The sequence below is a fragment of the Salvelinus fontinalis genome, unplaced genomic scaffold (genome assembly GCF_029448725.1).
Source record: "Salvelinus fontinalis isolate EN_2023a unplaced genomic scaffold, ASM2944872v1 scaffold_0187, whole genome shotgun sequence".
Taxonomy (NCBI): Eukaryota; Metazoa; Chordata; class Actinopteri; order Salmoniformes; family Salmonidae; genus Salvelinus; species Salvelinus fontinalis.
In genome coordinates this window covers 173,548-198,159 of record NW_026600396.1, presented here as the reverse complement: position 1 = coordinate 198,159, position 24,612 = coordinate 173,548, and the positions used below count along the sequence as shown (strand labels likewise).

The window sequence follows — 24,612 nt, the reverse complement described above, 5'->3', positions numbered from 1 at the left end:
AGACAGGATGAGAGGTTAGGTTAGTGAGAAAGTGTGATAAAGAGAGAGAGCAGTTAGATAGAGACAGAAGGAGAGGTTAGGTTAGTGAGAAAGTGTGATTAGAGAGAGAGAAGTTAGAGAGAGGCAGAAGGCGAGGTTAGGTTAGTGAGAAAGTGTGATAAAGAGAGAGGGCAGTTAGAGAGAGACAGAAGGAGAGGTTAGTTTAGTGAGAAAGTGTGATAAAGAGAGAGCAGTTAGAGAGAGACAGAAGGAGAGGTTAGGTTAGTGAGAAAGTGTGATAAAGAGAGATAGCAGTTAGAGAGATAGAGAAGGAGAGGTTAGGTTAGTTAGAAAGTGTGATAAAGAGAGATAGCAGTTAGAGAGAGATAGAAGGAGAGGTTTGGTTAGTGAGAATGTGTGATAAAGAGAAAGAGCAGTTAGAGAGAGACAGAAGGAGAGGTTAGGTTAGTGAGAAAGTGTGATAAAGAGATAGAGCAGTTAGATAGAGACAGAAGGAGAGGTTAGGTTAGTGAGAAAGTGTGATAAAGAGAGAGAGAGCAGTTAGAGACAGAATGAGAGGTTAGGTTAGTGAGAAAGTATGATAAAGAGAGAGAGAGCAGTTAGAGACAGAATGAGAGGTTAGGTTAGTGAGAAAGTGTGATAAAGAGAGAGAGAGCAGTTAGAGACAGAGGGAGAGAGCAGTTAGAGACAGAAGGAGAGGTTAGGTTAGTGAGAAAGTATGATAAAGAGAGAGAGAGCAGTTAGAGACAGAATGAGAGGTTAGGTTAGTGAGAAAGTGTGATAAAGAGAGAGAGCAGTTAGAGAGAGACAGAAGGAGAGGTTAGGTTAGTGAGAAAGTGTGATAAAGCGAGAGAGCAGTTAGAGAGAGACAGAAGGAGAGGTTATGTTAGTGAGAAAGTGTGATAAAGAGAGAGAGCAGTTAGATAGAGACAGAAGGAGAGGTTAGGTTAGTGAGAAAGTGTGATAAAGAGAGAGAGCAGTTAGATAGAGACAGAAGGAGAGGTTAGGTTAGTGAGAAAGTGTGATAAGAGAGAGAGCAGTTAGAGAGAAACAGAAGGAGAGGTTAGGTTAGTGAGAAAGTGTGATAAAGAGAGAGAGCAGTTAGATAGAGACAGAAGGAGAGGTTAGGTTAGTGAGAAAGTGTGATAATGATAGAGAGCAGTTAGAGAGAGACAGAAGGAGAGGTTAGGTTAGTGAGAAAGTGGGATAAAGAGAGAGAGAGCAGTTAGAGAGAGACAGGATGAGAGGTTAGGTTAGTGAGAAAGTGTGATAGAGAGAGAGAGCAGTTAGAGAGAGACAGGATGAGAGGTTAGGTTAGTGAGAAAGTGTGATAAAGAGAGCGAGCAGTTAGAGAGACAGGATGAGAGGTTAGGTTAGTGAGAAAGTGTGATAAAGAGAGAGAGAGCAGTTAGAGAGAGACAGAAGGAGAGGTTAGGTTAGTGAGAAAGTGTGATAAAGAGAGAGAGAGCAGGTAGTGAGAGACAGAAGGAGAGGTTAGGTTAGTGAGAAACTGTGATAAAGAGAGAGAGCAGTTAGAGAGACAGAAGGAGAGGTTAGGTTAGTGAGAAAGTTTGATAAAGAGAGAGAGAGCAGTTAGAGAGAGACAGAAGGAGAGGTTAGGTTAGTGAGAACGTGTGATAAAGAGAGAGAGCAGTTAGAGAGAGACAGAAGGAGAGGTTAGGTTAGTGAGAAAGTGTGATAAGAGAGAGAGCAGTTAGAGAGAGACAGAAGGAGAGGTTAGGTTAGGTTAGTGAGAAAGTGTGATAAAGAGTGAGAGCAGTTAGAGAGAGACAGAAGGATAGGTTAGGTTAGTGAGAAAGTGTGATAAAGAGAGAGAGAGCAGTTAGAGAGACACATGATGAGAGGTTAGGTTAGTGAGAAAGTGTGATAGAGAGAGAGAGCAGTTAGAGAAAGACAGGATGAGAGGTTAGGTTAGTGAGAAAGTGTGATAAAGAGAGCAAGCAGTTAGAGAGAGACAGGAGGAGAGGTTAGGTTAGTGAGAAAGTGTGATAAAGAGAGAGAGACCAGTTAGAGAGAGACAGAAGGAGAGGTTAGGTTAGTGAGAAACTGTGATAAAGAGAGAGAGCAGTTAGAGAGACAGAAGGAGAGGTTAGGTTAGTGAGAAAGTTTGATAAAGAGAGAGAGAGAGAGCAGTTAGAGAGAGACAGAAGGAGAGGTTAGGTTAGTGAGAACGTGTGATAAAGAGAGAGAGCAGTTAGAGAGAGACAGAAGGAGAGGTTAGGTTAGTGAGAAAGTGTGATAAGAGAGAGAGCAGTTAGAGAGAGACAGAAGGAGAGGTTAGGTTAGTGAGAAAGTGTGATAAAGAGAGAGAGCAGTTAGAGAGAGACAGAAGGATAGGTTAGGTTAGTGAGAAAGTGTGATAAAGAGAGAGAGAGCAGTTAGAGAGACACATGATGAGAGGTTAGGTTAGTGAGAAAGTGTGATAGAGAGCGAGAGCAGTTAGAGAAAGACAGGATGAGAGGTTAGGTTAGTGAGAAAGTGTGATAAAGAAAGCAAGCAGTTAGAGAGAGACAGGAGGAGAGGTTAGGTTAGTGAGAAAGTGTGATAAAGAGAGAGAGACCAGTTAGAGAGAGACAGAAGGAGAGGTTAGGTTAGTGAGAAACTGTGATAAAGAGAGAGAGCAGTTAGAGAGACAGAAGGAGAGGTTAGGTTAGTGAGAAAGTTTGATAAAGAGAGAGAGAGCAGTTAGAGAGAGACAGAAGGAGAGGTTAGGTTAGTGAGAACGTGTGATAAGAGAGAGAGCAGTTAGAGAGAGACAGAAGGAGAGGTTAGGTTAGTGAGAAAGTGTGATAAAGAGAGAGAGCAGTTAGAGAGAGACAGAAGGAGAGGTTCGTTTAGTGAGAAAGTGTGATAAAGAGAGAGAGCAGTTAGATAGAGACAGAAGGAGAGGTTAGGTTAGTGAGAAAGTGTGATAAGAGAGAGAGCAGTTAGATAGAGACAGAAGGTTAGGTTAGTGAGAAAGTGTGATAAGAGAGATAGCAGTTAGAGAGAGACAGAAGGAAAGGTTAGGTTAGTGAGAAAGTGTGATAAAGAGAGAGAGAGCAGTTAGAGAGAGACAGAAGAAGAAGTTAGGTTAGTGAGAAAGTGTGATAAAGAGAGAGAGAGCAGTTAGAGAGAGACAGAAGAAGAAGTTAGGTTAGTGAGAAAGTGTGATAAAGAGAGAGAGCAGTTAGTTAGAGACAGAAGGAGAGGTTAGGTTAGTGAGAAAGTGTGATAAAGAGAGAGAGCAGTTAGAGAGAGACAGAAGGAGAGGTTAGGTTAGGTTAGTGAGAAAGTGTGATAAAGAGAGAGAGCAGTTAGAGAGAGGCAGAAGGAGAGGTTAGGTTAGTGAGAAAGTGTGATAAGAGAGAGAGCAGTTAGAGAGAGACAGGATGAGAGGTTAGGTTAGTGAGAAAGTGTGATAAAGAGAGAGAGCAGTTAGATAGAGACAGAAGGAGAGGTTAGGTTAGTGAGAAAGTGTGATAAAGAGAGAGCAGTTAGAGAGAGACAGAAGGAGAGGTTAGGTTAGTGAGAAAGTGTGATAAAGAGAGATAGCAGTTAGAGAGATAGAGAAGGAGAGGTTAGGTTAGTTAGAAAGTGTGATAAAGAGAGATAGCAGTTAGAGAGAGATAGAAGGAGAGGTTTGGTTAGTGAGAATGTGTGATAAAGAGAAAGAGCAGTTAGAGAGAGACAGAAGGAGAGGTTAGGTTAGTGAGAAAGTGTGATAAAGAGATAGAGCAGTTAGATAGAGACAGAAGGAGAGGTTAGGTTAGTGAGAAAGTGTGATAGAGGGAGAGAGCAGTTAGAGACAGAGGGAGAGAGCAGTTAGAGACAGAAGGAGAGGTTAGGTTAGTGAGAAAGTATGATAAAGAGAGAGAGAGCAGTTAGAGACAGAATGAGAGGTTAGGTTAGTGAGAAAGTGTGATAAAGAGAGAGAGCAGTTAGAGAGAGACAGAAGGAGAGGTTAGGTTAGTGAGAAAGTGTGATAAAGCGAGAGAGCAGTTAGAGAGAGACAGAAGGAGAGGTTATGTTAGTGAGAAAGTGTGATAAAGAGAGAGAGCAGTTAGATAGAGACAGAAGGAGAGGTTAGGTTAGTGAGAAAGTGTGATAAAGAGAGAGAGCAGTTAGATAGAGACAGAAGGAGAGGTTAGGTTAGTGAGAAAGTGTGATAAGAGAGAGAGCAGTTAGAGAGAAACAGAAGGAGAGGTTAGGTTAGTGAGAAAGTGTGATAAAGAGAGAGAGCAGTTAGATAGAGACAGAAGGAGAGGTTAGGTTAGTGAGAAAGTGTGATAATGATAGAGAGCAGTTAGAGAGAGACAGAAGGAGAGGTTAGGTTAGTGAGAAAGTGGGATAAGAGAGAGAGAGCAGTTAGAGAGAGACAGGATGAGAGGTTAGGTTAGTGAGAAAGTGTGATAGAGAGAGAGAGCAGTTAGAGAGAGACAGGATGAGAGGTTAGGTTAGTGAGAAAGTGTGATAAAGAGAGCGAGCAGTTAGAGAGACAGGATGAGAGGTTAGGTTAGTGAGAAAGTGTGATAAAGAGAGAGAGACCAGTTAGAGAGAGACAGAAGGAGAGGTTAGGTTAGTGAGAAAGTGTGATAAAGAGAGAGAGCTGTTAGAGAGAGACAGGAGGAGAGGTTAGGTTAGTGAGAAAGTGTGATAAAGAGAGAGAGAGCAGTTAGAGAGAGACAGAAGGAGAGGTTAGGTTAGTGAGAAAGTGTGATAAAGAGAGAGAGAGCAGTTAGAGAGAGACAGGATGAGAGGTTTGGTTAGTGAGAAAGTGTGATAAAGAGAGAGAGAGCAGGTAGTGAGAGACAGAAGGAGAGGTTAGGTTAATGAGAAAGTGTGATAAAGAGAGAGAACAGTTAGAGAGAGACAGAAGGAGAGGTTAGGTTAGTGAGAAACTGTGATAAAGAGAGAGAGCAGTTAGAGAGACAGAAGGAGAGGTTAGGTTAGTGAGAAAGTTTGATAAAGAGAGAGAGAGCAGTTAGAGAGAGACAGAAGGAGAGGTTAGGTTAGTGAGAACGTGTGATAAAGAGAGAGAGCAGTTAGAGAGAGACAGAAGGAGAGGTTAGGTTAGTAAAAAAGTGTGATAAGAGAGAGAGCAGTTAGAGAGAGACAGAAGGAGAGGTTAGGTTAGGTTAGTGAGAAAGTGTGATAAAGAGTGAGATCAGTTAGAGAGAGACAGAAGGATAGGTTAGGTTAGTGAGAAAGTGTGATAAAGAGAGAGAGAGCAGTTAGAGAGACACATGATGAGAGGTTAGGTTAGTGAGAAAGTGTGATAGAGAGAGAGAGCAGTTAGAGAAAGACAGGATGAGAGGTTAGGTTAGTGAGAAAGTGTGATAAAGAGAGCAAGCAGTTAGAGAGAGACAGGAGGAGAGGTTAGGTTAGTGAGAAACTGTGATAAAGAGAGAGAGCAGTTAGAGAGACAGAAGGAGAGGTTAGGTTAGTGAGAAAGTTTGATAAAGAGAGAGAGAGAGAGCAGTTAGAGAGAGACAGAAGGAGAGGTTAGGTTAGTGAGAACGTGTGATAAAGAGAGAGAGCAGTTAGAGAGAGACAGAAGGAGAGGTTAGGTTAGTGAGAAAGTGTGATAAGAGAGAGAGCAGTTAGAGAGAGACAGAAGGAGAGGTTAGGTTAGTGAGAAAGTGTGATAAAGAGAGAGAGCAGTTAGAGAGAGACAGAAGGATAGGTTAGGTTAGTGAGAAAGTGTGATAAAGAGAGAGAGAGCAGTTAGAGAGACAGAAGGAGAGGTTAGGTTAGTGAGAAAGTTTGATAAAGAGAGAGAGAGCAGTTAGAGAGAGACAGAAGGAGAGGTTAGGTTAGTGAGAACGTGTGATAAAGAGAGAGAGCAGTTAGAGAGAGACAGAAGGAGAGGTTAGGTTAGTGAGAAAGTGTGATAAGAGAGAGAGCAGTTAGAGAGAGACAGAAGGAGAGGTTAGGTTAGTGAGAAAGTGTGATAAAGAGAGAGAGCAGTTAGAGAGAGACAGAAGGAGAGGTTAGTTTAGTGAGAAAGTGTGATAAAGAGAGAGAGCAGTTAGTTAGAGACAGAAGGAGAGGTTAGGTTAGTGAGAAAGTGTGATAAAGAGAGAGAGCAGTTAGAGAGAGACAGAAGGAGAGGTTAGGTTAGTGAGAAAGTGTGATAAAGAGAGAGAGCAGTTAGAGAGAGACAGAAGGAGAGGTTAGGTTAGGTTAGTGAGAAAGTGTGATAAAGAGAGAGAGCAGTTAGAGAGAGGCAGAAGGAGAGGTTAGGTTAGTGAGAAAGTGTGATAAAGAGAGAGAGAGCAGTTAGAGAGAGACAGAAGGAGAGGTTAGGTTAGTGAGAACGTGTGATAAAGAGAGAGAGCAGTTAGAGAGAGACAGAAGGAGAGGTTAGGTTAGTGAGAAAGTGTGATAAGAGAGAGAGCAGTTAGAGAGAGACAGAAGGAGAGGTTAGGTTAGTGAGAAAGTGTGATAAAGAGAGAGAGCAGTTAGAGAGAGACAGAAGAAGAGGTTAGGTTAGTGAGAAAGTGTGATAAAGAGAGAGAGCAGTTAGTTAGAGACAGAAGGAGAGGTTAGGTTAGTGAGAAAGTGTGATAAAGAGAGAGAGCAGTTAGAGAGAGACAGAAGGAGAGGTTAGGTTAGGTTAGTGAGAAAGTGTGATAAAGAGAGAGAGCAGTTAGAGAGAGACAGAAGGAGAGGTTAGGTTAGTGAGAAAGTGTGATAAAGAGAGAGAGAGCCGTTAGAGAGAGACAGGATGAGAGGTTAGGTTAGTGAGAAAGTGTGATAAAGAGTGAGAGCAGTTAGATAGAGACAGAAGGAGAGGTTAGGTTAGTGAGAAAGTGTGATTAGAGAGAGAGCAGTTAGATAGAGACAGAAGGAGAGGTTAGGTTAGTGAGAAAGTGTGATTAGAGAGAGAGCAGTTAGAGAGAGACAGAAGGAGAGGTTAGGTTAGTGAGAAAGTGTGATAAAGAGAGAGAGCAGTTGGAGAGAGACAGAAGGAGAGGTTAGGTTAGTGGGAAGATGTGATAAAGAGAGAGAGAGCAGTTAGAGAGAGACAGAAGAAGAGGTTAGGTTAGTGAGAAAGTGTGATAAAGAGAGAGAGCAGTTAGAGAGAGACAGAAGGAGAGGTTAGGTTAGGTTAGTGAGAAAGTGTGATAAAGAGAGAGAGCAGTTAGAGGCACAAGGCGAGGTTAGGTTAGTGAGAAAGTGTGATAAAGGGAGAGAGAGCAGTTAGAGAGAGACAGGAGGAGAGGTTAGGTTAGTGAGAAAGTGTGATAAAGAGAGAGAGCAGTTAGAGAGAGACAGAAGGAGAGGTTAGTTTACTGAGAAAGTGTGATAAAGAGAGAGAGAGCAGTTAGAGAGAAACAGGATGAGAGGTTAGGTTAGTGAGAAAGTGTGATAAAGAGAGAGAGAGCAGTTAGAGAGAGACAGGATGAGAGGTTAGGTTAGTGAGAAAGTGTGATAAAGAGAGAGAGAGCAGTTAGAGAGAGACAGAAAGAGAGGTTAGGTTAGTGAGAAAGTGTGATAAAGAGAGAGAGACGAAGCTAGAGAGGAAGTATGGATTTTTCTCCTCCTTCAAACTAATTAACGTTTTTGGCCTGGTTCAGTGATTACCACACTGCTTACCGTCCTGCTCTCTGGGAGCCTCCTGTCCCTCCTTCCTGCTCTCTGGGAGCATCCTGTCCCTCCCTCCCTTCTCTCTCTCCCCCCTGGCTCCCTGTGAAGCTCCCCAGACGCTAGTAGCTCCTTTTATTTACTTATCTAGCAGCGTTTTACTAGAGAATATAGAATTAGAATGGGAATTCGAATTTATATTCTAAACCCCAAGGACCTTTCCATAGTGTTTGGCCCAGGGACTAGCTACAGTACTGTATATACGCAGTACAGAATACTTTGAGAAACGAACGCATCATGTGTTGATGCATCATGTCGTCACCGGAGACGTTTGATATTGTGAATGCCAATGGGAGAGAAAGAAGTAGACGTTCATTTAGCGTTTCTGTTTGGCTTGTCCCTAGTGGGTCTTGTTGCTATGTACGTGGCTAAGTAATTACCAGGCCGTCCGTAGTGGATTGTTGGGTCAGTTTTTTAAAATTGCTTTCAACCACATCGTCTCTCTCAGAATAGGATACATTTCACAGTGTGTCACGGTTGTCGTAAGAACAGGACAAAGGCGCAGCGTACGTAGAGTTCCACATCTTTAACATAAAGTGAAACTTAAGCAATAAATGAACAACGAAACGTGACTACGTGGTAACACAGGTGGGAAAAAGAGTTACTTAAATATGATCCCCAATTAGACACAACAATTACCAGCTGCCTCTAATTGGGAATCATACAAAACACCAACATAGAAAAATAAACTAGAACACAACATAGAAATAATAAACTAGAATACCCCCTAGTCACGCCCTGACCTACTATACCATAGAGAAACAATGGCTCTCTATGGTCAGGGCGTGACAGTACCCCCCCCCCCCCCCCCCCAAAGGTGCGGACTCCGACTGCAAAACCTGAAACCAAATGGGGAGGATAGGAGGGGTGATTAGTGTCGGTGGCGGCTCCGGTGTAGGTCATAGCCCCCGCCCAGAACCCGGATCCGGCCATCGCGCCGGGCTTAATGCCGTGCCTGGACTGGGCACCGGCGCAGAGGAAGGTTCCGGCCTTGGAGCTGGACTGGACACCGTGCCTGGACTGGGCACCGGCACAGAGGAAGGCTCCGGCCTTGGAGCTGGACTGGACACCGTGCCTGGACTGGGCACCGGCACAGAGGAAGGTTCCGGCCTTGGAGCTGGACTGGACACCGTGCCTGGACTGGGCACCGGCACAGAGGAAGGTTCCGGCCTTGGAGCTGGACTGGACACCGTGCCTGGACTGGACACCGGCACAGAGGAAGGTTCCGGCCTTGGAGCTGGACTGGACACCGTGCCTGGACTGGGCACCGGCACAGAGGAAGGCTCCGGCCTTGGAGCTGGACTGGACACCGTGCCTGGACTGGGCACCGGCACAGAGGAAGGTTCCGGCCTTGGAGCTGGACTGGACACCGTGCCTGGACTGGGCACCGGCACAGAGGAAGGCTCCGGCCTTGGAGCTGGACTGGACACCGTGCCTGGACTGGGCACTGGCACAGAGGAAGGCTCCGGCCTTGGAGCTGGACTGGACACCGTGCCTGGACTGGGCACCGGCACAGAGGAAGGCTCCGGCCTTGGAGCTGGACTGGACACCGTGCCTGGACTGGACACCAGCACCGAGGAAGAGTCCGACCTTGGAGCGAGACTGGACACTGTGCCTGGACTACACATCGGCGCAGAGGAAGGCTCCGGCCATTGAGCTAGACTGGACGCCGTGCCTGGAAGCTCCGGACCGTTGCCCATCGCTGGAGGTTCCGGACTGTGGACCGTCGCAGGAGGTTCCGGACCATGGACCGTCGCAGGAGGTTCAGGACCGTGGACTGTCGCAGGAGGTTCAGGACTGTGGACCGTTCCGGACCTAAGCTCCGGGCTGGGAACCGTCGCCAGACGTCCCGGGCTGTGAACCGTCGCCTGAAGCTCTGGACTGTGAACCGTCGCCGGAAGCTCTGGGCTGTGAACCGTCGCCGGAAGCTCTGGACTGTGAATGTGCACTGGAGGCCTAGTGCGTGGAGCCGGTACAAGTAGCACCGGACTGGTGACACGCACTTCAGGGCGAGTGTGGGAAGCAGGCACAGGACGTACCGGACTGGGGAGGCGCACTGGAGGCCAGAACCGTGGAGACGGCCCAGGTTGCACCAGACTGCTAACCAGATCCTCTGGTCGGATGTTGAGCAGATCACATTTGCACAACATCTCTCTCTCTCCCAACTTCCCCATTGCCTCCCTTGACGTTCTCTGGCTCTTCAGGGCGAGTGCAGGGAGCAGGCACATGACGTACCGGGCTGGGGAAGCGCACTGGAGATCTGGTGCATGAAGCCGGCACAGATGGCAACAGACTGATGACCCGATCTTCAGCCCGCCTACGCTGCAGCCTACTCTTCGCCAACATCATTCTCCGATATCCCTCTTCACACTGCTCCATCGACTCCCAGGCGGGCTCTGGCTCTCTCCTTGGGTTGACCGACCACCTCTCTATCGCCTGCTCCATGTGCTCTGGCTCTTCCCGCGGCTCAGCCAGCCACCGCCTGTGCCCCCCCCCCCCCAAAAAAAAAATCTTGGGGTTGTCCTTGGGCTTTCTGTGGCCGCGAACCCTGGCGTCATCGCTGTCCTCCATTATTACCTTCCGTCTGCCGCTAAGGAAGGGTCTCGCATCCACCCATCACTTCTTCCCATTTCCAAAACTCCTTTACCTCGTGGATACCCTGCTTGGTCCTCTTTTGGTGGGATATTCTGTCATGGTTGTCGTAAGAACTGGACCAAGGCGCAGCGTACGTAGAGTTCCACATCTTTAATATAAAGTGAAACTTAAACAAAACAATAAACGAACAACGAAACGTGACTACGTGGTGCACATGCACAAACACAAAATAATATCCAACAAACACAGTTGGGAAAAATAGCTACTTAAATATGATCCCAAATTAGAGACAACGATTACTAGCTGCCTCTAAATGGGAATCATACAAAACACCAACATAAAAAAATAAACTAGAACACCCCCGAGTCACGCCCTGACCTACTACACCATAGAGAAACAATGGCTCTTTATGGTCAGGGCGTGACACAGTGCTGTACTATATATGCAATAGGCAACAATGTCAAATTCTAGATATTCTATGTCAATGCCACAATGGAGGGTTAGCACAATATAATTATTGAATCTCCCCAGAACCTGATTTATAGGATATCTTGTTAGAACTACCAGTATAGCACACTTTCTATGTATTTTAATTTTACAATGCCAATCTCCAACATCCCATGTTCGTTTGTGGGATGTTAAATTAAGTCTCAAAATGTCTCTGTTATTCTACCCCTTCTCTTCCACTTCTCTCCGGCTCTCTCCCGCCTCCGCCCCTCAGGCCTTCTGCGATTGGAGGAGCTAGTGCGGCGCTTCCTGATCTCCAGGGAGACGCTGTCAATCAGGATGCTGGATGACAGCCTGGATCCCACCCCTCTGCTGAAGGAGATACGAGACGACAAGGTGGCCACCATCATCATCGACGCCAACGCCTCCATCTCCTACCTCATCCTCAAAAAGGTCAGGGGTTATGCGATCAAGTTGTCGCATGTAAAGCACAAACAGATCTGAGATCAGGCTGAGAAGTTGTACCTATTGACTGATTTAGTATCAGGGCCCATGTTATATTAATCTGATCCTAGATCTGTGGTCTGGGTCTACTTCTAGCTCAAGAACAATTTGACTGATGATTGTTGCTTGCTGGATACAGGACAGTAATGCAGAGAACCCTGTGAAGTTATACAAGGAGCAACAATGGTTCAATTATCTTAAGAAGCTTAAATCATAATGTCAGCTTGTCTATTTGACATGTGGTAATCCATATTCAGTGGTGTTATGATGATGTATATTGTACAGCCTGTAGCAACAGCAGTCAGAGCACAGGAGTGACTCAGAGATTGGCCTTTATATAGAACTGTGTCTGTCAGTACATGCATTACCACTGCTCTCTGCTTCTCTGCTCTCTCTGCTCTGTCTACTCTCTGCCTTAAGCTTTATTGTGTAAATTTGACAATTTAACACTGTGGTTGTGGTAAGCTCTCTCTTTCCATCCCTCTCTCTCTTGTCATCCCTCTCTCTCTTTCTCTCTGCTTCTGCCTCACTCTGTCTCCTACCACTACCCCATCTATCTTCCCCCCTCTTCTCTCTTACTTTCTATCTCGCTCTCCTTCTCTCTGTCTCCCCTCCCTCCTTCGCTTCTCTCTCTCTCCACAGGCATCAGAGTTGGGGATGACATCAGCGTTTTACAAGTACATCCTCACCACCATGGTAAGAACACAACAACGCCTCTTAGCATTCCTGCCATCTTTCCACCTTTCCTCTCCTCCGTGTCCTTCCTTCCGCCTCCTTCCCAATCCCTCTCTTTGTCCCTGGGTATGTGTGAGGGACGGGGCCAGAGGCGTGCCAAGCGGGAGAAACACATTACAACACACAGAAAGAAATACACAACATGACCAAAGGTTTGTGGACACCTGCTCCCTGAACATCTCATTCCAAAATCATGGGCATTAATATGCAGTTGGTCCCCCCTTTGCTGTTATAACAGCCTCCACTCTTCTGGGAAGGCTTTCAACTAGATGTTGGAACATTGCTGCGGGGACTTACTTCCATTCAGCCACAAGAGCATTAGTGAAATCGGGTTCTGATGTTGGGCGATTAGGCCTAGCTCGCTGTTGGCGTTCCAATTCATCCCAAAGGTGTTTGATGGGGTTGAGGTCAGGGCTCTGTGTAGGCCAGTCAAGTTCTTCCACACCGATCTCGTCAAACCATTTCTGTATGGACCTTTGTGCACTCGCTTTGTGCACAGAGGCAATGTCATGCTGAAACAGGAAAGGGCCTTCCCCAAACTGTTGCAACAAAGTTGGATGCACAGAAGTGTCTAGAATGACATTGAATGCTGTAGCATGAAGATTTCCCTTCGCTGGAACTAAGGGGCCTAGCCCGAACCATGAAATCCGGGGCAGTTCTAGTAGGGCAGAAATTGAACAAACTGAGTTGTTGGGAAGGTGCCACTTTGAAAGTCACTGAGCTCTTCAGTAAGTCTGTTCTACTGCCAATGTTTGTCTATGGAGATTGCATGGCCGTGTGCCCAATTTTATACACCTGTCAGCAATGGGTGTGGCTGAAATATATATAGTGTATTAAAAAATAAGAGTTTAAATATTTTTTGATATAATTAATTGAGGTTAAAGGTAACATATCTTCAGAATGATAAGTGATGTAAATCTCAACCGTTTCTCTTTTCCAGTGATGAAGACATAGATGTCTCTTGGCATGGTGGGGTATGCAAAATGATATCTTGAATGTTTTGGCATTCAGGTCCAAAAAGTCACATTCTAAGCACTACACGGGCAAATACACTGCTCAAAAAAAAAAAAAAAGGGAACACTTGCCCTCCTACGGCCTCCTCCACATCTCCTGATGTACTGGCCTGTCTCCTGGTAGCGCCTCCATGCTCTGGAACCTACGCTGACAGACACAGCAAACCTTTTTGCCACAGCTCACATTGATGTGCCATCCTGGATGAACTGCACTACCTGAGTCACTTGTGTGGGTTGTAGACTCCGTCTCATGCTACCATGAGAGTGAGAGCATCGCCAGCATTCAAAAGTGACCAAAACATCAGCCAGGAAGCATAGGAACTGAGAAGTGGTCTGTGGTCACCACCTGCAGAATCACTCCTTTTTTGGGGGTGTCTTGCTAATTGCCTATAATTTCCACCTTTTGTCTATTCCATTTGCACAACAGCATGTGAAATTGATTGTCAATCAGTGTTGCTTCCTAAGTGGACAGTTTGATTTCACAGAAGTGTGATTGACTTGGAGTTACATTGTGTTGTTTAAGTGTTCCCTTTATTTTTTTGAGCAGTGTATGTATGGAAGGTTCGTTCAAATCAAAAAGGTTGCTGTCAAAAATGGATTGAATTCAAATGGATTTACCCTGAAGACATTTCAAATGTTATGTTCTCAATTGTATTTTAAATTTTTTACATTATTTATTTCACACCATATAAACATACACAAACAAACAAGTTACAGACACACACAAAAAACAACTACATCTCCTCTGCCCAGTCCTGCATGCTCACACCTCCATCCCTAGTGCCTGTATTATTGTTTGTCACGTGGCCTTAAATTGTACCAAATAGTTTTTCTCGGTCAGTGCCTTGAACCGCTGCGCCAATCGGGAGACCTAAATACAGTATGCCGACAGAAGGCTTAAAAGTTTATGTTGTAATACTTCTGATAGCCAATTTTCTATCTCCACCTGTAAATTTTGGACTTGATAGCATTTCCAGAAAGCATGGATTATTGAATCATTGTTAGTTTTCCACATGAATTTTGCATAATAGAATCTATACGTTAGATGAAACTGGATTAATGGTAAATGTTCGTTAACTGTAGTTTTATTAGTTTGCTCTGATGTCCAAAAGAATTCAAATGGAAATTTCTTGATATGTAACTTTCAAGTTCCATGTATTTGAAACTATCTACATTCGGTCAGTCCAAAATTACTTTTTCATTCTGTCAAGGAAATAAATGTATTTCCTGTTACCAAGTCATTTACGGTTTCCATGCCTTTAGTTTTCCATGTGGACCAATTTATTGGTGAATTCTGAAAAGCTATCTACGTATTGTTCCATAAGGTTGTGTTTTTAGGGAGTGATTTAGGTTATTGTAGAATACGCTACATTTTCTTCCACACTGTTAGTGTTCTTCACTAGGAAGTTGTTCATGTTCTTAGCTTTATCCTTTGAAAATAGACACGTAAAAAGATTCTGGGGATGAGCATGTGCATCCTCAATATGTACCCATTGTTCTGCTTTAGTGCCTTCAACTATATGTTGCAAGTCAAATCCTTTGGTAGTGATTTGATACAATTCCAAGTCTGGAATGTTAAAACCACCCCCAGGCTTAGGAAGATGTAAAACGTTCCTTTTTATTCTATTACATTTATTAGCCCATATAAAGTCTATTATGACTGTGTATACTTTTTTAAACTGGCAGGGAAACCGTCAGTGACATGGTAACAGGAAATCTTCAGTGGGTAATTGGTATTACCAAAAATAAATATAAAACTTTGGGAGCCATGCCATTCTAGAGGTTTATTTTGCCTGTAAGATTTATGTGAAAATTATTCTATTGAATTAGATTTGCTTTCATATTGTTGAATAATAGAATAAAATTATCTTTATATATTTGTTGTTAATTGTCACTTATTAATAACTTCTTCTTAATAGGGGGCACTGTTTTCACTTTGGGGAAAAATCGTGCCCAAATGAAACGGCCTCGTACTCTGTTCTAGATCATACGATATGCATATTATTATTACTATTGGATAGAAAACACTCTGAAGTTTCTAAAACTGTTTGAATTATATATGTGAGTAAAACAGAACTCATTTGGCAGCAAACTTCCAAACAGGAAGTGAAAATTCTGAAAATGTCGTCTGTGTAAGGCCTTGCCTATTCAATTGCCTTATATTTATGGATCTGTAGGCACTTCATACGCCTTCCACTAGATGTCAACAGGCAGTAGAATGTTGAATGGGGTCTCTAGCTTGATGTTGTCACGATCGTGTGGCGGATTGACGGACCAAAATGCAGCAGTTGGAAAATAAGCCATCTTCTTTTATTTTAACACGACGAAGATGAACACGACACAAAAAACACTTTACAAACTAACAAAACAACAAAACGACCGTGAAGCTACAAACGTTGTGCACATACATACAGGCTACAAACGTTCTACATAGACAATTACCCACCACCAATGAGAGCCTATAGCTACCCTAAATAAGGCTCCCAATCAGAGACAACCGAAATCAGCTGTCTCTAATTGGGAACTCATTCAGGTAACCATAGACTCTCCTAGATAACTAACCACCATAGACAATGCTAAACATCTACACTCAACACAAAACCATATACTACAACCCATAACCCCTATACCAAATAAACACCCAAAACCAACAAAACATAAACATTCCCCATGTCACACCCTGACCTAACTAAAATAATAAAGAAAACAAAGAATAATAAGGCCAGGGCGTGACAGATGTGAGACCGAATGAGAGCTTTTGGAGTGACAGGTCCGCCTAATTGGCAGTATTTTGCTGCGCACTAGAGAGCACCATATTCTTTTCTGAAATGCGTTAGGTAGACACAACGAAATGCTCCGTCTTGGACGTTATTGGATACATATGAGAAAAACATCATAAAGATGGATTTTCAACTGAGTTTGACCAGTTTATTTGACGTTTCTTGTGACTTTTGGAATTTTTCGTTCCATGTGCCAAGAGTTCATGGACATGTGCGCTCCACCATGCTAGCCAAAGTTGCTAATTCGACAGAAGAAATGGACGTTCTAAAACAAAACAACGATTTATTGTGGAACTAGGACTCCTTGCACTACATTCTGATGGAAGATCATCAAAGGTAAGAGAATATTTATGATGTTATTTCGTATTTTTGTGGAATATGTTGGCTCCAACAAGGCGGAGAATGGCTGGACGCTGTCTCAGATTATTACATGCTGTACTTTGTACTAAAGTTATTTTTTTAAATCTAACACAGCGGTTGAATTAAGAACCAGTGTATCTTTCATTTGCTGTACAACATGTATTTTTTAGCAAAGTTTATGATGAGTCTTTTGGTTAGATTACGTGACTGTCCAAAATTTCTCCTAACAATTTGGTGCATTTTGGCGCCGTATTCACAATGTAAAATCAGGATTTGTAGCTATAAATATGCACATTTTCGAACAAAACATAAATGTATTGTATAACATGATGTTATAAGACTGTCATCTATAAGACTGTCATCTGTCATCTAATTTTATCTCTATTTGTGGGTTTTGTGAAAGCTACCTTTGCGGTAGAAAAATGGCGGTGTGTTTTTGGATATTGTGGTGAGCTAACATAAATATGTGTTGTGTTTTCGCTGTAAAACACTTAAAAAATCGGAAATATTGGCTGGATTCACAAGATGTTTATCTTTCATTTGCTATACAACATGTATTTTTCATAAATGTTTTATGAGTATTTATGTATTTCACGTTGCTCTCTGTAATTATTCTGGCTGATTTGGTGCTATTTGTGACGATGGCTGCAATGTAAAACTACGATTTATACCTATAAATATGCACATTTTCGAACAAAACATAAATGTATTGTATAACATGATGTTATAAGACTGTCATCTGATGAAGTTGTTCAAAGGTTAGTGATTAATTTTATCTCTATTTGTGGGTTTTGTGAAAGCTATGTTTGCTGTGAAAAAACAGCGTTGTGTGTTTGGCTATTGTGGTGAGCTAACATAAATATATATTGTGTTTTCGCTGTAAAACATTAAAAAAATCGGAAATGTTGGCTGGATTCACAAGATGTTTATCTTTCATTTGCCAAATTGGACTTGTGATTTCATGAAATTATATTATATGATATCCCTGTGGCGCTAGGCTAGGCTATGCTAGTCAGCTTTTTTGATGAGGATGATCCCGGATCCGGGAGGGGGGGTCGGTAGAGGTTTTAAGCAACGTAAGTATATTTTTTATGGTCCACTTAAAGGATTGCTGTAGATAGTGAGTTATTTTTTATTTTTTTCCTTTTGACATTATTTCCCTTTTTTCCATGTACATTTTAAATACTGAGAGTTTTGAGAGAGTTTTCAGTATTTGTCAAGTATATCAGGAGATCATCTGCAAATAAGTTTAGTTTATATTCATGTTTACCAATACTGATACCTGTTACGTTTGGGTCCTGTCTAATTATTTCTGCAAGTGGTTCAATTGCCAGTGCAAACAGGAGGGGGGAGAGGGGATATCCCTGTTTTGTGCCCCTTTCTAAAGCAAGTTCATCAGATAATGTATTATTTGTAGAGATTACATTTTAATTTGACTTTTGTATTACTAAGTCTGTCAATCTTATCGAATGCTTTATTTATTAAGTCAGCTGCTAATAATAGTTCATTTCTGGATTTGATCTAATATCGCTTAAATTCTATAAAAAAACACTAGATTTTCCTATGGTGGGATATACAGTACAATGAAATCAATGTGTATTTTTCACCATGTAAGGTACAAGGGAAAATGATGTATTCTTATTTATCAGGATGCCTACATCTCTGCGGTTACTACAGTACGTGGCAGCATAGGCCTCTCCAACTCAGCTCTTTAAATGTTCAATTTCTCCTTTAAACATTTTTTACTCTGCAAGAAAACCACATCTAATGACAATATTTTCAAGTGTTCGAGAACCATATGCTTTTACCCCCATCATTCTATGTGATAAGTTGGATTTTGTTGGCCATGTATAGAATCAAAGTTAACCTTAACTGTTTCGTCTATCATTGAAGAACCAAGTAAAACATTTTAGCAGACATGACATATGAGGGCGGTAGGCATTCCATAGAATAGAAGGATCATAGTATAAATACAGTACATAGTTATTGTATACATTATATATATATATAGAGTGTGTGGGCTGAGCAGATATTTAACAAAACACACAAAAAAACATGAAGCAAAGTACTTGAGGCTCTATGGCTCTATGCCTTTTAGGGCTTTTTAGCTCTGACACCTGTCCTAATGTACCAAAATAACTGTGGATAATACATTGTACATACATTGTACATACATTTGAAGAAAGACTGCCACTTAAGTACTGTGGTTGGTTTGTATTACCTTATAAATTAAATGTAAGTATAGTGGCTGGTGGGGTCTACTTAGGGTGAGTGGGTCCTCTGAGAGACTGAAATGGAGGCCCCAGGCACACCTCCGAGAAGTGTCTGATGCCCTCCCAGTCACCACCTCCCAAACCCCCTGATATAGCCCTTCTCCATTCTCACTAATAACCACCATTAAATCTTAAAACAAGGAATAGTAATGATAATAATGATTCAATAACCTTTTCTAATCTGTCCAGAACTCTTATTCATTTTACAACGAATTTATCAGGCAATAAAAAAATTAATACAATTATATTGTATTATAATTAAGTTCTTCTTTCTCTCTCCCAAACCAAATTCATCCCTCTCCACCTCCCCCTCCCTGTTCTCACCCCTTTACCACACCCAAGCCAAGCTTGTCCCCACCTCCCCTCCTTGTCCTCCCTTACCCACCCAGGCCAAGTTTATCCCAACCTCTGTCTCCCGCTTCTTCTAAAACGCATTTACATCCCTCTATACATGTACTGTAACTACTCATCCATTCTCCTTCATTCACACACAACCTATACCCTATGCCTCCGCACACCCATGTTCTCCTGCCCTTCTACACATATTCATATTCACTCTCCCATTCATATGCATAGACACATATCCACACATACACCCACTCACACCCTCTCGCCCACACAAACACACATCCATTATTATTTACAATTGTTGACTTACATGCTATATTTCCTCTTTTATATTGTATTTTCAGTGTCCATGTTTCTCATTGGCATTGGCTAATTCAATTGTTACTTCCTAGAGAAGAACAGTTAATTGGGGACAATAGAGTCTAGATTGTATTGGAAGGAGGGGGAAGGAATATTGTCTCAATTTACGATAAGTTGGTCTGGGGCATCCCTGTTTGTAGCCTAGCGTGCTTATCTGTTTTTTTCCCACTTCTGCCTCTCCTCAGGGCACTGGGCTCTTTTTCAACTGGAAAGGTTTCTTGCAGCCAGTTCAGGGCTTCATCAGCGCTTGTGAACTCATTCTCTGTGTTCCCTTCCATACCTACAGTACTGCCGGGAATCAGAGTTGAGACTTGATTCCTTTTTCCTCCGGTGACTGTCTGATCGAAATGAATTGCTTGCGTTTGTTTTACAGTCTAGAAGACAGGTCCTGGACGAATCAAAAGGACTGGCCGTGGACCTTGATCTCTTTATAACCCTGTGCCCTCAGAATGTTGAATTTAGTCTGATAGTTCCACAGATTAAAGATTGCCAAGCGAGGGTATTTAGCATTCTCTGTTTCACGCTGATCTGATGTCTTCGCTCCAGATCTTCTGGTAATAGATCCACACTAAGCTCCTCCAATATTAGCTTGATCACATAGCTGGAAAGGTCTGCTTTTCTCTTGTCTTATGGTAGGGACAATATTCTCGTATTATTTTGTCTCAATCTGTTTTCTAGCTGATCCAGTTCATCTTCTAAAGTTTGCACCTTTGTTTCCAGAAGGCCAATTTTATTGTTTCATCCACGCGCCCTCCCTGTATATGCATAGCTTACATGATAGAATCAACTTTTTTAACAACCGATTGTAACTGTTGTTTGTTTTGTGAGAACTGGATATTCTTCAGCTGTTCGTTGCTCTCATTTGCATCTCCAAGTTGTTCTTTGTCTTTTCCTCTAAGGGAAGCCATGACTTGTTGAGTTTGAGTCTCAGCTTCGTTTTACTCACAGATTGGTTCGCTGTTGTCACGCCCTGGCCTTAGTATTCTTTGTTTTCGTAATTATTTTAGTTAGGTCAGGGTGTGACATGGGGAATGTATGTGTTTTTTGTAGTGTCTAGGGTGGTTGTAAGGTTTAGGGGGTTTATTAGAGTAGTTGGGTTTATGTTTAGTATAGTAGTCTAGCTGTGTCTATGGTTGAGTGTAGGTATCTAGGAAAGTCTATGGTTGCCTGAATTGGGTCTCAATTAGAGACAGCTGGTTATTGTTGTCTCTGATTGGGAGCCATATTTAAGGCAACCATAGGCTTTAGCTGTTTGTGGGGAATTGTCTATGTCGAAGTGTTTTGTGTCAGCACTTATGTTTGTATAGCTTCACGGTCGTCTGTTTGTTGTTTTGTCTCGTTTTTCCTTCTTTTAATAAAGAGAAGATGTATTTTTCACACGCCGCGCATTGGTCCTCTCTCAGTCCCTTTGACGATCGTGACAGCTGTTGTGTATAACTGACCAGCTACTTGGGGATATATTGATCTATCGATTTTAAAGGCTTAATGTAAACTATGTTGTCTGGCCTCTACATATATTCACAGTTTTGATGGTACTAAACAGAGCTACTATCTCCCATGCGTCGAAGGGGGTACGCGCATACTCTGTCTCGCTCTCTGTTTCTGTTTCTGATATTTCATACACGTCACTCACCCAACATATCATCTCCTCACTCTCTCCCAGGACTTCCCCCTGCTGAGGCTGGATGACATAGTCGATGACCAGTCCAACATCATAGGGTTCTCCATGTTCAACACCACCCATCCGTTCTACCTGGAGTTCATCAGGAGTCTCAACCTGTCCTGGAGGGAGGGCTGTGATCTCATCTACCCCGGGCCTGCGGTATGTTCTACCAGGGTGTTACATTCACACATACCTGTGTCAGCTGGTGCATATCTTGTTTTAACTGAGAAATTGTATGGTAACACGTGTTACTTCCTGGTGTGTAGGTATAAAATGGTCCATATGGATGCTTGTCTCATTGAATCACCAAATACAGATACCAAAATGGAATAAAGTTATTACTATGTTATGAACCATGTTACCCTTTCCTCCCTCCCGCAATTCCTTATCCACCACCCCTCTTCTCCTCCCTCCTGCAAAGCTCTTCTCCTCCTGCCCATTTCTCCTCTCTTTCCCTGGTGCACCTCCTTCTCCCCCTCCAGTTGTCGTCAGCGTTGATGTTTGACGCGGTGCACGTTGTGGTGGGGGCGGTGAGGGAGCTCAACAGGAGTCAGGAGATTGGAGTCAAACCTCTCAGCTGCACATCTCCTCAGATCTGGCAACACGGCACCAGCCTCATGAACTACCTACGCATGGTCAGTACAAACACACACACACACACACACACACACACACACACACACACACACACACACACACACACACACACACACACACACACTTAACTTAATTTTGAGTCTTCATTTGACAAAGAAGATAGTTGTTTCTTCTCATACCAATATATCTGCCATTTAGATACCAATGGCAGCCACATTGTTAAACAAGTCACCAGCAACTACAGCATATCAGTCCGTCACACTCCTGTCCTGCCCACCATGTCGTTGTGTTTTGTCACACTCCTGTCCTGCCCACCATGTCATTATGTTAGGGTCCAGTGTTGTTGGTAATAGGTGGTTGTGTCTGTCTGTCTGTCATCTGGCACTCTTCCTCCCTTGTTATTCTTTGTTATTTGACGAGGTTGGTTGTCTGTGTGTCTCCTTGACGAGCTGTCTTCATGGCTGCCTGTGCTCCATCTCTCTTTGTCTCCTCGGTACAGGCCTATCTGTCTCTGTTATCAAACCACTGCCTGTGCTCCACCTCTCTTTGTCTCCTCGGTACAGGCCTGTTATCTGTCTCTGTTATCAAACCACTGCCTGTGCTCCATCGGTCTTTGTCTCCTCGGTACAGGCCTGTTATCTGTCTCTGTTATCAAACCACTGCCTGTGCTCCATCTCTCTTTGTCTCCTCAGTACAGGCCTGTTATCTGTCTCTGTTATCAAACCACTGGGTGTGTTCCATCTTCACCACCACTCCATTCATTCTGTCAGCTCTGTCACACTGTGTACTAGATATGTGTAGCGTAAGTATATTGTTCTCTCTCTTCAATTCAATTCAAGGGGCTTTATTGGCATGGGAAACATGTGTTAACATTGCCAAAGCAAATGAGGTAGACAATACACAAAAGTGAAACCATACAGAAGTTTCAAAACAATAAAGACATTACGAGTGTCATATTAAATATATACAGTGTTGTAACAATGTACAAATGGTTAAAGCACACAAGTTAAAATAAGTAAGCATAAATATGGGTTGTATTTACAATGGTGTTTGTTTTTCACTGGTTGCCCCTGTTCTTGTGGCAACAGGTCACAAATCTCGCTGCTGTGATGGCACACTGTGGAATTTCACCCAGTAGATATGGGAGTTTATCAAAATTGGATTTGTTTTCGAATTCTTTGTGGATCTGTGTGATCTGAGGGAAATATGTGTCTCTAATATGGTCATACATTGGGCAGGAGGTTAGGAAGTGCAGCTCGGTTTCCACCTAATTTTGTGGGCAGTGTGCACATAGCCTGTCTTCTCTTGAGAGCCATGTCTGCCTACGGCGGCCTTTCTCAATAGCAAGGCTATGCTCACTGAGTCTGTACATAGTCAAAGCTTTCCTTAAGTTTGGGTCAGTCACAGTGGTCAGGTATTCTGCCACTGTGTACTCTCTGTTTAGGGCCAAATAGCATTCTAGTTTGCTCTGTTTTTTTGTTAATTCTTTCCAATGTGTCAAGTAATTATCTTTTTGTTTTCTCATGATTTGGTTGGGTCTAATTGTGCTGTTGTCCTGGGGCTTTGTGGGGTGTGTTTGTGTTTGTGAACAGAGCCCTAGGACCAGCTTGCTTAGGGGACTCTTCTCCAGGTTCATCTCTCTGTAGGTGATGGCTTTGTTATGGAAGGTTTGGGAATCGCTTCCTTTTAGGTGGTTGTAGAATTTAATGGCTCTTTTCTGGATTTTGATAATTAGTGGGTATCGGCCTAATTCTGCTCTGCATGCATTATTTGGTGTTCTGCGTTGTACACGGAGGATATTTTTGCAGAATTCTGCATGCAGAGTCTCAATTTGGTGTTTGCCCCATTTTGTGAAATCTTGGTTGGTGGGCGGACCCCAGACCTCACAACCATAAAGGGCAATGGGCTCTATGACTGATTCAAGTATTTTTAGCCAGATCCTAATTGGTATGTTGAAATTTATGTTCCTTTTGATGGCATAGAATGCCCTTCTTGCCTTGTCTCTCAGATCGTTCACAGCTTTGTGGAAGTTACCTGTGGTGCTGATGTTTAGGCCGAGGTATGTATAGTTTTTTGTGTGCTCTAGGGCAACGGTGTCTAGATGGAATTTGTGGTACTGGCGACTGGACCTTTTTTGGAACACCATTATTTTGGTCTTACTGAGATTTACTGTCAGGGCCCAGGTCTGACAGAATCTGTGCAGAAGATCTAGGTGCTGCTGTAGGCCCTCCTTGGTTGGTGACAGAAGCACCAGATCATCAGCAAACAGTAGACATTTGACTTCGGATTCTAGTAGGGTGAGACCGGGTGCTGCAGACTGTTCTAGTGCCCGCGCCAATTCGTTGATATATATGTTGAAGAGGGTGGGGCTTAAGCTGCATCCCTGTCTCACCCCACGACCCTGTGTGAAGAAATGTGTGTGTTTTTTGCCAATTTTAACCGCACACTTGTTGTTTGTGTACATGGATTTTATAATGTCGTATGTTTTACCCCCAACACCACTTTCCATCAATTTGTATAGCAGACCCTCATGCCAAATTGAGTCGAAGGCTTTTTTGAAATCAACAAAGCATGAGAAGACTTTGCCTTTGTTTTGGTTTGTTTGGTTGTCAATTAGGGTGTGTAGGGTGAATACATGGTCTGTTGTACGGTAATTTGGTAAAAAGCCAATTTGACATTTGCTCAGTACATTGTGTTCATTGAGGAAATGTACGAGTCTGCTGTTAATGATAATGCAGAGTATTTTACCAAGGTTACTGTTGACGCACATTCCACGGTAGTTATTGGGGTCAAATTTGTCTCCACTTTTGTGGATTGGGGTGATCAGTCCTTGGTTCCAAATATTGGGGAAGATGCCAGAGCTAAGGACGATGTTAAAGAGTTTTAGTATAGCCAATTGGAATTTTTTGTCTGTATATTTGATCATTTCATTAAGGATACCATCAACACCACAGGCCTTTTGGGGTTGGAGGGTTTTTATTTTGTCCTGTAACTCATTCAAGGTAATTGGAGAATCCAGTGGGTTCTGGTAGTTTTTAATAGTTGATTCTAGTATTTGTATTTGATCATGTATATGTTTTTGCTCTTTATTCTTTGTTATAGAGCCAAAAAGATTGGAGAAGTGGTTTACCCATACATCTCCATTTTGGATAGATAATTCTTCGTGTTGTTGTTTGTTTAGTGTTTTCCAATTTTCCCAGAATTGGTTAGAGTCTATGGATTCTTCAATTACATTGAGCTGATTTCTGACATGCTGTTCCTTCTTTTTCCGTAGTGTATTTCTGTAT

General features: G+C 42.9%; 1 protein-coding gene across 5 annotated transcripts in view; it reads left to right on the top strand.

Moving 5' to 3' along the window:
• The window catches only part of LOC129844170 (glutamate receptor ionotropic, kainate 5-like), a 158,186-nt gene that overhangs the window by 72,706 nt on the left and 60,868 nt on the right, over positions 1-24,612 (top strand). For all 5 annotated transcript variants that reach the window (XM_055912587.1, XM_055912588.1, XM_055912589.1 and 2 more), the window contains 4 exons: positions 10,967-11,145; positions 11,839-11,892; positions 20,729-20,887; positions 21,211-21,363. In XM_055912587.1, coding sequence (XP_055768562.1) covers positions 10,967-11,145; positions 11,839-11,892; positions 20,729-20,887; positions 21,211-21,363 — 545 coding nt within the window. The remainder of the gene's footprint in view (positions 1-10,966; positions 11,146-11,838; positions 11,893-20,728; positions 20,888-21,210; positions 21,364-24,612) is intronic.